Source organism: Epinephelus fuscoguttatus, linkage group LG5 (genome assembly GCF_011397635.1).
Source record: "Epinephelus fuscoguttatus linkage group LG5, E.fuscoguttatus.final_Chr_v1".
In the NCBI taxonomy this organism is placed as follows: domain Eukaryota; kingdom Metazoa; phylum Chordata; class Actinopteri; order Perciformes; family Serranidae; genus Epinephelus; species Epinephelus fuscoguttatus.
The window spans coordinates 44,412,063-44,424,310 of NC_064756.1; the positions used below are offsets into that span (position 1 = coordinate 44,412,063).

General features: G+C 39.9%; 1 protein-coding gene across 1 annotated transcript in view; it reads left to right on the forward strand.

Annotated features, from left to right (window-relative positions):
• Nucleotides 1-11,047, forward strand: part of brip1 (BRCA1 interacting helicase 1) — a 215,084-nt gene extending 204,037 nt beyond the window's left edge. The window contains exons 17-20 of the mRNA XM_049576740.1: nucleotides 6,261-6,373; nucleotides 6,459-6,541; nucleotides 6,665-6,931; nucleotides 10,052-11,047. Coding sequence (XP_049432697.1) covers nucleotides 6,261-6,373; nucleotides 6,459-6,541; nucleotides 6,665-6,931; nucleotides 10,052-10,812 — 1,224 coding nt within the window. The 3' untranslated portion in view covers nucleotides 10,813-11,047. The remainder of the gene's footprint in view (nucleotides 1-6,260; nucleotides 6,374-6,458; nucleotides 6,542-6,664; nucleotides 6,932-10,051) is intronic.
• The last annotated feature ends 1,201 nt before the right edge of the window (nucleotides 11,048-12,248 follow it).

A 12,248-nucleotide genomic window follows, 5' to 3' on the forward strand; every position in this document is an offset into this window, starting at 1 on the left:
GTCAGAGTGTTTGTGTTTGTCATTTGTGTTTTGTGTTGGAATTTGAATACACTTGGGTTTAACTGTGTGACATTGTCAGTTGTCTTCTTTTGCTGGTCTTGCATTGTCTTGGTGGTTTGAATTCAAAAGGGTACATGATACAGGGTCAAAAGGGTCTGAGTTGTGTATCCTTGTGGGGATTACCTGACCACTACTCAAATTCAAATTGTCAGAGGGAGCTCAGACTGGCACCCCAAGAAAAAAGAAACCCCAGGTAATCCGCTACAAACTTGATTCATATTTGACTCTAATGACTCTGAAACTAAGAGCTCACATGTGACCCCTACATCTCTGCAAGGGTTCACACCCAAACAGGGTTTAAAGCCTGCAACTTCATGCCAGGGCAGGTAGAACTGAAGAAGCTTCTTGGATGAGAGGCGAAACATCTTCAAGAAACGCAAGCAAGTCCAGTTGCCTAAAATATAGCACTTAAGATATGAAGCATGTTCTTACATTGCCAATTTCATGCATAACTACTAACACGTGCACATTCTCTTTACACATGGACCCAGACATATTAATTCATCTGTTCTATGCCACACTCACACGGCAGCGCCCCGTTGCTAAGATAAGACATATCAGCTCATCTTCTCTCCATTTAGGCCCAATCCCAATACCCCCCCTTGTCCACTACCACTTAGCCCTTGGCCCTACCCCTTGGCCCTCAAAATGAAGCAATGAGGGGTAGGGATAGAAATCTTTCCCTAGGAATTGGGACCCCACTCACTACGTCACCGCATCGCTTACATTCGCTCATACGTAACTATTTTAAACAGGAAGTTGCGAGCCATCTACATTTCCAACCAGCATCTACAATGGAGTCTCATTCATCCTACCGATCGTGTTTGCTGCATTCATCATGCTTCGTTTGATGAATGACAGACGACAGGGGACTTCTGCTCGCTAGTTAACATTACAAGGCAGCATAGTTATACTAGCTGGCGTGTTATCGTAATGTGAAAACTCCAACAATTTTGCAGAACAGGACAGATGACAGACGCCAGATAGTGCGAGCTAGCTAACTGGCTAACAAGCAACCTGACGACGGTAACGTTAGCTATGTATGAACTTTTTTCCCCATCTCTTGCTCGGTGGTAGCCATGGCGACGTCTGCCCCTCGCTGGCAAGTTAGCATCTGAAATCCCTCACTCCAAAGGGCTAGTTTCATACCCACTACCCATCATTATGCCCCCTACCCCTACATGCAAAAAGGAATTGGGACACCACTATCCCTCGCAGGAATGCACAAATATAGGGGTAGGGCTAAGGGGGGGTATTGGGACGGGCCCTTAAACTACTCCAGTACTTTAGATACCTGCATGGCCTGCATTCCCAGACAGGCATAACTCTTGCACGCTACAGCCTAAGCACATACTATGGCATTTTATTGGCCTGTTGTGTTATTGTGACAAAGATCAAAGGTTGAACTTGAAAAAGTCCTACAGAGAAAGCCTTGCCAAAGGTGGTGTTACATTTGGGTTGAATTTTTCCAATGGCATGTTTTACAGTTAACAGTCACGTCCTGTATGAGTGAGTCAAACAATAAGTGGCTTTAACAAGCAATAAAAAGACACTTAACAACTGATAAGGCATCTCTCTTAGTGTAATGAAGGGCTCAGTCAGTCTCTTGCTACTGCCCTTTTATTAAAGAGAACTCCAAGAGCATTTTAATTCTAAGACCTACAAGCATGTAAAACAGATGGTTAAAGGAGATTTTGGAGGAATGTTATAGAGTTCATGGAAATCATCAAGAAGACAGGATGATGGATGCTCCAGGCACACTCAAGGCTGTACACATGGCTTTTTTCATGAACCACTGAAAGAAGGCTATATAATGCATGTTCATGTTTTACTGCTCTTATATTGTTTTTATCTTGTTTTTTTTGTTTTTGTAAAGTGTCTTTGAGTGTTTTGAAAAGCGCTATACAAATAAAATGTGTTATTATTATTATTATCATTATTATTATTATTATTTCACTACCTGTAGTGTCCTTGTCAGCACCACAGGCCAGCTTGAAAGTCACGCTATAGTCCACCTTTTTTAATGTATGTTCAACCCTTTAGTTACGTTTTAATAAATATTTTCACCCAATTCATGGCTAGGGACAGTTTAAAACTGTTTTGATACCATTACTGGTGCAATATAAAGTTTCAACACAGATACCAAAAACTAGAGTTATTGCAATTCCTTAGTTTTAGAGATATAAGCCTGTTTTTGTTTTTTGTTTTTTTGGGGGTTTTTTTTTTGCTTAACTCCCTTTTTTTGGGTACAGAAGCTTAACTTCTCACATGTGAAACAATGCTGACACAAAAGCAACCCTACATAAAAACTAGACAAATCTGATCAGCTCTCTGTCTCTGTTAGTGATTTTTAGTACTTGGTGCTCTGCATATTGTTTGGTTGTTACCAAAAGTGTTGAGGTTTGATACCAGGGGTTAGTAGCACAAATCACTTTAAGTAATGATTTTCCTTAAAGTCCAAGTTAAGGTTTTCTCAAAATAAATTCAGTTGCACAAAACACGTCTTTTCCTCCAGGTTACCTTAAAATGTTCATTTAAGTATTTCAGGGCTTTCTCCTTATCTTGGTCTTGTTCTTAAGGAATCCTGTAAAGTTAGTTGAAATATTGCACAAAAGACTTAAAAAATCAAAAGTGTGAGCGCAAACGAGCAAACAGTTACCATGGAAATTGTAGAATGTAATGGTTGTAAAATCTTTCATTGTAGTAAATGCCTGTTGCAATGTGTGTTTTTCCTTAAACTAAGGAAACCGTCTAGGGAGCTCTGTTTGACAGTTTTAAGTAATTACCTCAGCTTAAGAGAAATCAAGCTGTACTTAATGAGAAAACTTAAGGCGTTTTGAGCAAACTGCTTGAGTGCTGTAGTCAAGACCACTAAAGTCAAATTTTAGACAGATTGAGTCAAGACAAGGTCCAAAAATGGAGGTCAAGTAAAAATAGAGACTGAGTTTAAAACATCTGACCATCTGAAAACAAAGACCAAACAAAAAACCCCATGCCCATTTAATTTCGTCACGTTGTCTTACAACAGTCTCATTCATGGTGATATTATTGTAGTTGAATAAAATAAAATACTGTATATGCTGACCTACTAGGGGAGACTGCTGTAAAGGGCATGACAGGTCAGAATCAGCACCCATTAGACTTCGACTAGTCGGAGTCTGAACACCCATAAGACTGAGAAAAGTCAGAATCTAAACAACCATGCATTACTCAATTACTCATGGATGTCAAGACATCCATAAGAAAATGAGGAACATTTTCTCGAGACTGAGACCACACTCAAGCACAACAACCCTGTTCCATAATGATCCCTGTCCTTACAAAGCAGATCTTAAGTCAGGCTCAGCCTTAACATATAGGTCAAATCTAGCAACTTGACTTTTACATTCATTCCTGTTTAGAACAGTTATTTTTATTGGAACATAAGACAACGATTATCAGAGAATAAGCAGGAATCTATGTGTAGCCTTGGTGGCATGTTGAAAAGCAGTGTGATACTCTGATGTCCTGATGTCCTGAGTGTGTGTTACACACACACACACGGATACTCTTTTCAAGATGAGCCACTCAGCTGTCAGTTCAGCCTTATGTGGCAGATGAGGCGCTCAGCAATCTCAGTGACAAGCACAAGATGTCCCGGACCGCCAGAGGCCTGCACACTGACACAGACGTGCACATACACACACCCCACGTAAAATGTAGCTCAAACAGATGCACTCTGCTGCGAGTCATGCCTACTGGACAAATATATGTTTTTAGAGATGAACAGGTTGCTGTAGAGGCCAAGGCCATAGCAAGCGAGTGATCTCTTGACATTTAACTAATCCCCTCTAGCTTGTGGTTTCTTGCACATTTGGGAGATTTGCTAGCAGCCAGAATTGGCTTTTTCACATATGCAACCTGTCATGTTAGATTGGACAATGGCATGGTACAGACTGGAGATGTGATGGCTCAAACGCTGAAATGGACTGTGATTGGATTTAGATGACACTGTCGGCTCGAGGCTACCAGCCTTTCTGTTCAAGCTGTGGTTTTAGAAGTGGATTCTTTAACTGCTTTGGTGTGTCATGCATTGACAAACATCTCACCATAAAGCCAGCAGCATTAACGAGACTTTGTGTTGCGTAGCTATATGAGTTGCCTCCCATTCACAATCTGCACTACTGCTGTATTTCTGAAAATAAATCCCATGATTATAAATGTCCTGACAAACCAGACATCATCGTACAACTATAAATGTTTTCCAGTATCAGTGCAAGTTTTCTGTGTTGGCAGGTGTTGCTCAGTGTTTAGCATGCTTCTTAGGTGAGATGTTATTAGTCATAGTCCAACTTTGCTGCAAAATTTAGGAATTCCTGTGACTCTGCTTGTTTGTTTATATACTCAAACCCAGACAGGCTGCAGTGGCATTGCGTGATGCGTGTGAGGGAACAGGCTGTACCTGCCATGGCCCAGTGTTTGGTGGCTCAGGGCAAACACACGGTACCTGTCAAATGCAGTTAAAGCCCCGTTCAGCAGCCTGCCCTGCATGGCATTCTGTCAGACGCCAGCTGAACTTTTCACTTGTCAATTCTGAAAGGTTAGCGCTAAAATCAGCAGCGACAGATGCAAATGGATGGATGCTTTCCTGGCATTTTTGTGCAGGGATGCTTCATGTCACCTCAGCCACCTTGTCTGCCATGTCCTACCTCAACTCTGCTCTGCTATGGCTTCTTTAGCCCCTCTGTTCCCCTTTCAGAACATATCTGTCTATGAGGGCAAGTAATATCCAGCTCCCTCAGGTCCTGAAGGTTTCTTGTGCCAGTTTCTGGTGCCAAAAAATGCTATTGTTGGGCATTTGGCCTTTAATTTTTAATAGTGTACAATAGAAACACAACACCAGGATGCCCTGTGATTCATTTTGATAACTCTTTTTTGGTTTCTGCAACTTTTATGACTTACATTTTGTTCATGTTTTCTTGAGATCACCCCCTGAACAATAAAGTAGAGTAAGTTGCTGAAATAGTATTGTAACTGCTGTTCTCATTGTCTTTTTTAGTCAGTTCAGTCCAGAACTAGATCAATCACCTGAACATTTCTGTTCAGTAGATGACATTACAAATAAGTTTTGTAAATATTGTTGTTACAAAAAACAAAGAGTGAGAACAAGCAGCTTGTGTGGTGCTTGAAAATACATCTAATATTTATTTTTCTCATCCTTACCAAAGTCTTTGATAGAAACCTTTACTGTCTGCTTTTTAAAGGTATTCTCTACTTTGGTTTTACTTCCAAATACTTTAATTTCTAACCTTGAGAAGACGTACACAGTGAGGTGCAGACAAGCATGTTTTCAAGTAAAATGAAAATGTGGCACAACTCTTTTTCAGTTTATTATGTCAACTTTATTCTCTCAATGTTTTTTAGTTATCTTGGCCTTATCATGTTAAAGTGATTCTCAAAAGATGATGATAATGTTGCCGTGTGCATCTAGTTTTATATGATGGCTTATTATAAGTCACATGGCTATTTGTTGCCCTGGAGCCCAGTTCAGACCAATGGTTCGCGACAAGATGAAACCAGAATGTTGCAGAGAAAAGTTGCAGTGGTGTGAACTGGCCGGTCTGAGCTCGACTCAAGCTGGCTGATGGTGTGACCTGCAACTCAGGCGGCTAATTTTAGAACATAAAGCATGTCACCTGTGTTAACGGCCAATCAGCTTGTAGTTCTGAATACAGTCCATCTGATGCTCATTTTGTTTGTTATTTGCCGTTTCATCACTACTACAAATGCAACTGTGGTCAGTATCTCACTATCACTATCCTCATTCATATTTATTTATTTTTTTTACAAATTATATTCACACATAAAATAAGCCTGAAAAGCTGGACATCAGAATGGAAGAGAGTTGATGCATAGAGATGATATACCTTCTCATCTAGTTGCATTGGTGTGAACCGGCAGGTTTTAAGAATGTTGCAGAATGGCACTTTGCAAGTAACTGCCTGTTTCAACTCATCTCATTGCAAGTCTTTGGTCTGAGCTTTAAGGAAACAGAAAGAACCTCAGACACCACCCTGATTAATGCAAGAAAACTGAAACATTTGGTGTATAAAGCATGGTGTACTGGAGAACAGTTGTTCATCATGTTCAATTTTGATGGAATTTCATCCTGTCCCATAGGACATTGTATCATCTTTTAATTTACTGGCTTTTGGTTTCAGGTGGAACTGAAGATGAAGTACAATGACCAACACTGCAAGGACAGAGGTCTTCTCCCAGGCCATCGCTGGTATGAGATTCAGGCCTACAGAGCTCTAAACCAGGCCCTGGGAAGGTAAATCTGCAGCTGGAGGTTTATTCAAGAATTAGTTTAGTGCTCTCTGTATTTTATACTTAAACCTTCAAACTTCATTTCACAGGTGTATCCGTCACAGAAATGACTGGGGTGCCCTGATTATAGTGGATGACCGATACAGGAATAATCCCAATAAGTACATCACAGGTACTGTTTGAGCACTTCATGTAACAGCACAGTCTCTCAACTTAAACACTAGGTGGCAATAGTTATCCACTGTAAGGCTGCTGGTAGTGTTCGTCTTTGATGTATGTGTTTGTGTAATCTCAGGTCTGTCAAAATGGGTCCGTCAGCTCGTGCAGCATCATGACACCTTCAGCAATGCCATGCAGTCTCTGGTAGCATTCTCTCAGGTGCAGCAGAAGGTGGAGGTGGCTCCTGCAGGCAGTCAGACCCTCAGCTCTAGTGTCTCACCTCCAAACAGTCACTTGTCAGGTCTGACCAAGGCCTCAGAACCTCAGACAGCCCCCTTATGTGTCAAACCAGCTGAATTCCAGCAGGATACAAGCCCCTCAGATGAACAAAATGAAAAAGCAGGTGAGCTGAACTGAAAAGTTGAAAGTAGAATTTTGGTGCTGTGAGGTTAATATCTCTATCAAATATTATCCAAAGACCCCAATATACCAAATGAATATTTTGTCTGTGTGGAACTGGTCTCAGCCTTTCTATCGAGGCCTATCTAATAATACCACTCTTGGACTGGTGATGAGAGATTTTAATCTGCAGTATGGGAAAGGTTTTACATGTATGCTTTTTACCTAGTGTGCCTATGTTCTGTGGGGGGTTTTTTCTGGGGGTTTTTTTTTGTTTGTTTTTTTTAATTCTTTTTTTAATCTAAGTTTAACAACACAGGAAAACAGGGTAAAAGATCAGGCCGGCATCATTGTATGTTTTTTTTATTGTCAACAAACCCCATGAAAAGACCAAAACCATGGGATTGGACTTGGATGTCTGTACCAATACCAAAACAAGAACTTACATAACCTAAATAAAATTCGCTTTTAAATTAGCAAAGTAATCCCATTAATTTAAAAAACAAAAACAAAACAAAACACATTTTTTCTCTGTTTCTCAGTACTTTGACTTTCCTACTCCGTCTGTGGCTCTCTGCCTGAAGCCCATTCATTCTACTGAAGATATAAATCTTGAAGACTTGGCCTCACATGTTGGCTACAGTGTTATTTTTACAAAGGCTCAATAATTTTCTTAAAAAAGCTGGTGACTAGTTTTTAGCAGAGGTTACTCAAAGAGGAGCAAAGTGGATTTGATGTCGACTATTTTCTGCCGCAGACTGATTTGGACAGTGTGTGTGGGATTGAGTTGTGTTCATGATAATGAAGAAACATGTCACCCTGTGAAACAGTGTTGCTCACTGATGTATTTTTACTATTTTTATGGCACAGAGAAATAGATGTCAGTAGATACATCCATTGTTGGTTTTATTCTCTTCATGACATTTGAAGAATAAGGAATATTGTCACTTATGTTTTACACATTTTTTATTGGGGTGGAATGGTTAGGAGTAACAGGAAAGGGTGAAATTTTAGTACAAAAACACCTTTTATTTTTAGATTTAGAAATATTTCACTGCTGTAAAGATGTTCTTATAAAACCAGGCTGTGTATGCGGTACAAAGATGCAAATACTTTTGAAATTGGTGCTACATGACCAGAGAAAACTGAGGGAAAGGACTGTGCTATTTGCTTTTCCTCAAGAGGTAGAAAAACTACCAGAATGCACTGTGCTGCAGCGGAGCAGTAAACACCCTTGCTGGTGGTTGACGTGAATGCAGCTTGGCTGTTTTTCCACAAGAAACAATATGGCAGCTGGCTGGAAACAAATGATCGTGAATTACAAACCGCAAGCTAAAATATGTTTCTGAAAACACTTTAGGCAAGGATTAGGCAATACTGTAACATAATCTTGGTTGTCTTCTTCCGGCTTTTATGTGTTCATGAGCAACATGGACGCTATAAAGATGTGTTGCCATTTATTGCTCAGCGCGTTTAAACAACATGTTGGTAACAGTTTAAAGCTTTTTATTACAAAGTGGTTTTCTCACCAGACTTGTTGCTGCAGTACATCACCTAAAATGACTTAATTATTGTCTTACCCGACTAATAATTTATCTCAGTCACTCTACGTGGACAGCAATTAATGTTTACAACCTAATACCATATTTCAAATTATGTGTGAGCAAAATGATGACATGCAATATGGGAATTAATTAAAAAACAACAATTGCCATCAGCCGAACATCAACTATGGTGTTCCAAAATTTTTGCCGACTCTCCAAGTTGTTGTTCCAACCTATAGGGGGCATTCGTGGCTTTTTCCAGTCTGAAATTAATTTATCTGAAAATTCCAACACCACATGAATGCAACAATTAGGAACTGTTTCTGCTAAAACAAAATCAGTGAAATCAACTCAGTGGCTAAGAACATAATCTTACCCAATAGAACAGGTTTGCTTTGATCTCTCTCCATCTTGACTTTAGCAGTTTGTTTGCTTTCCTCACTTGCGTTTCTCTTCTCATGAGCTGAACTGAACTGCCAATCAAAGTAATTTCATTCACCAATGGGCTTTACTGTCTCCAAGGTCGATTGAACATCCTGCATTGACTGAAAAACAGCCAATAAGAGCCAACTATTGCCAACAGTGCAGGACATCCTGCCAAAACTAGGGCGTTAGATGCTTACTAACTGCCTGACATCAACCAACAGCCAACCATTGGCTTGGCGAGTCAGGGCCCTAAGATGTAGAGATATACCTCAGTTCGTTTACAAGTACACTGTTACAATACAAAGCTGGTTGAAAATTGGCAAAGTGGAAAATGCAGCTTTGTTATGTAAATGTTAGGGTCTGCTTTCAGTCTGTTCAATTCATGATAGGGATGCGATAAAGAGGTGTTGTTTCTCTATTATAGCTCAACCTCTGATAAGTAAAAAATTAGCTATTAGAATCACACTGCTCCCGTGGTCTGACACCTCATTTATCTCTTCTCTTTTCATGAGGTATAACATCTACAGTATTCATGTCCTAAAAAGTAAGCGATCAAACGGTGCTTGTCGGTTTTGTGCCCAAGGATAAATGAGCATCACATCATAACAAGAAAATATGTTTAGGTGACATGTTTGCTCAGTGCCTTGATCGTAAACCATTGTCTTTGGGGTCATGACAAGGTTGAGCTGTTTACCTAGTTGAATTCTGTGTGGTGGGCGGGGGTGGTAGCAGAGCAGTAGCAGACCCCCACCCTTCCCTCGTAGTTGGGGGCGGGGGCCATGGGATCCTTTGAGTGGCTTGCCTCATTACTGTAAGGTCTGTGGCGTGCCTGAGTGGCGCTGGAGCGAACTGATGAGCAGATGTTTGACTGTTACTTTTAATTAAATCCCCTTGACCTTTGTTTGGATTATATTGAGCGTAAACCCACATTTATATTTTCTATATTCATCTTCCTCATTTATCTTTCTGTATAAGATATTCTTGGCAGCAGTAGTGCTTTGCATACCAGTCTCATTTCATGGTTAGACCTAAAAGCTTCTTTATGAGTCTCCAAGTGTTTCCTCTGCTGTCTTTGTCAGAGTTAGGTTATATGCCAGTATTAGGTTGTAAGTATTTGCTGTAAACTGATTTTGCTGATTGTGTCTTATCTGTAGAATGGTTCAATCCGGTGGGCAGTCCCCCAGCAGAGCCCCTATTACATCAAAAAAACCCAGCTCGGCCTCTGTACCACATTTTCACCTCCAGCCCCATCAGCAGCAGCTTGAGGAAGCCAGTCTTTAAAGAAAAAGTGCCCAGTAATTCCAACCATCACTTGGAAACATCTTGTCATTTGGAGCACAGGGAGAAACAGCAAAAACCCTCTCCACAAGAGAAGACTGAGGCAGCTTGTCTTGAAGAAAAGCCTGGAGACACTTCCCGTGAAATCAAAGTGAAAATGCACAATTTGGCTCTGAAGCCTTCTCAAGTAACAAACCCCCCTCCTGACTGTGATGGTGAACTGCTCTCAGTTGATGATCCAGATGAAGATGAAGAGGAGGAGGACCAAACTGTCTTCTTTACTCCAGAACTTTTTGAGGATGAAGGCAACAAAGGCAGCCCACAGAAAGAGACAAAGGCCCAGTCACTTCCTAAGATGGTTTTAGGGGCAGTAAGCCCTGCGCTGCTGTCAGAAGAACATTTTGGCTCTGAGCAGGCCCGAGGGCAAAGGCAAGCCTCTGCTTTTGAAGAACAGAGTGCTATTTCAGTCAGAGAGGACGGCACAGAGCTGTCACAGGGACTGGTAGAAGAAAGCATAGGGCAGAAGCAAGGTGAGGAGAGAGAGCAAGTGGATAACCAGAGCAGGCAGAAAGGCAACAGGCTTCGCAGGTTGTCCAGGTCCAGGTACAAAGCTCCCTCCACTCCAACAGGTAACTAACATCCTGGACACCAGAAATACTGTGGAAAAAGCAGAATGTTTTGTAAGCAGAATGTCTGATATGCAGCAGATTGATATTGAAACAGATTGCAGTGCAGTGTACTATATAGTTCATACCATTGCTGCAGAAGTTTTAAGGTTTGTCTTGCAAAATTTCCTGAACAAGCTATGTTGTAAAGTGTCTACACATATTACAGCTGCTTTTGGCAATAGGCCCACACACTCTGACCATGCATACAGTAGATGATGAAGCTTCAGACATCTCAGATTAGCCTTTAATGTAGTGTGACAGCACATCTTATTAAAGCCACAAAGGCTAGTTAAAAAACCCAGAAGTAACCAACAGCATTGAAATAGCAGCAGCAACCGAATTTGCCTTTTAACAAATCATTTAGATACAAAACTATGAACTAGTTTGTTATCTAGGTAATTATTTTGTTGTGTTTTAATGATGTGTTCTTGGATTATTGGTGTGGAATGTGGATACTTAAGACATGCCTGATTTAACATAAAGAAGAGACCTTCATTTTTTTAATTTCAGTTCCAGTTATGTTAGTGTGTTCTGTTCACTCATGTGGTGTGGATACACATTTGCTTAATTTTAGTACCATAATTCATATAAAGCAGGTGATGTTACAATAAAATGAAATGTTTCCTTGATATTTTTGTCTGATCCTTATTTGTGTTTTTTTCTGTAAGACGCTGACATGTTTGTGATTTGCCCAGTTTTAGTGATGAAGGTACATAAGAAAATATGTTTAAAGTATCAAAAGTACTCAGTGCAGAATGACCACTGTCAGTGTTGTATTATTGTGTTTTTTATCATTACTGATGCAGTAACACAAAAGAGATTATTAACTGTTGTAGGAGGTGGCTGAGATCATTGTAATTACTTATGCTTAGTGCAGTTAAATCCATAACAGTTTCAGAAAATCGTAATCTTAATAGTAAATAGTAAGTACATCTGTCTAATAAATGTGGTAGAGATACTGAATATAAATATCTCCCTCTCAAAAATCATGGAATAACAAGTACAAGTAGCATTAAATATAAATACTTGATACCTTGAAACTGTTTAGTACTTGAGTAAATGCACTAGGTTACTTTTGCCACTTCCAAATTAGAGATTAGACTGTGCAGTAAAGACAAAATTTAAGACTGATATTTAGGTATAACTTTTGAAAAAATGTGTTAATATTATTATTATTCCATTATCTGTCAGGTGTGAATTACCAGAGGCCCCATGATACAATATTATCATGATATTTAAAGTCACGATACAGCATTATTGCAATTTTAAATGTTTTGCAATATGCTGAGTATTTTGATAACATATATTGCGATTTACTACCTTTTTTTCAACTGCTTATTATGTCCCACAAGGAAAACTTGTTTTCCTTGTGGGACATAACCTGTTTTTTCTAATAAGATGAAGT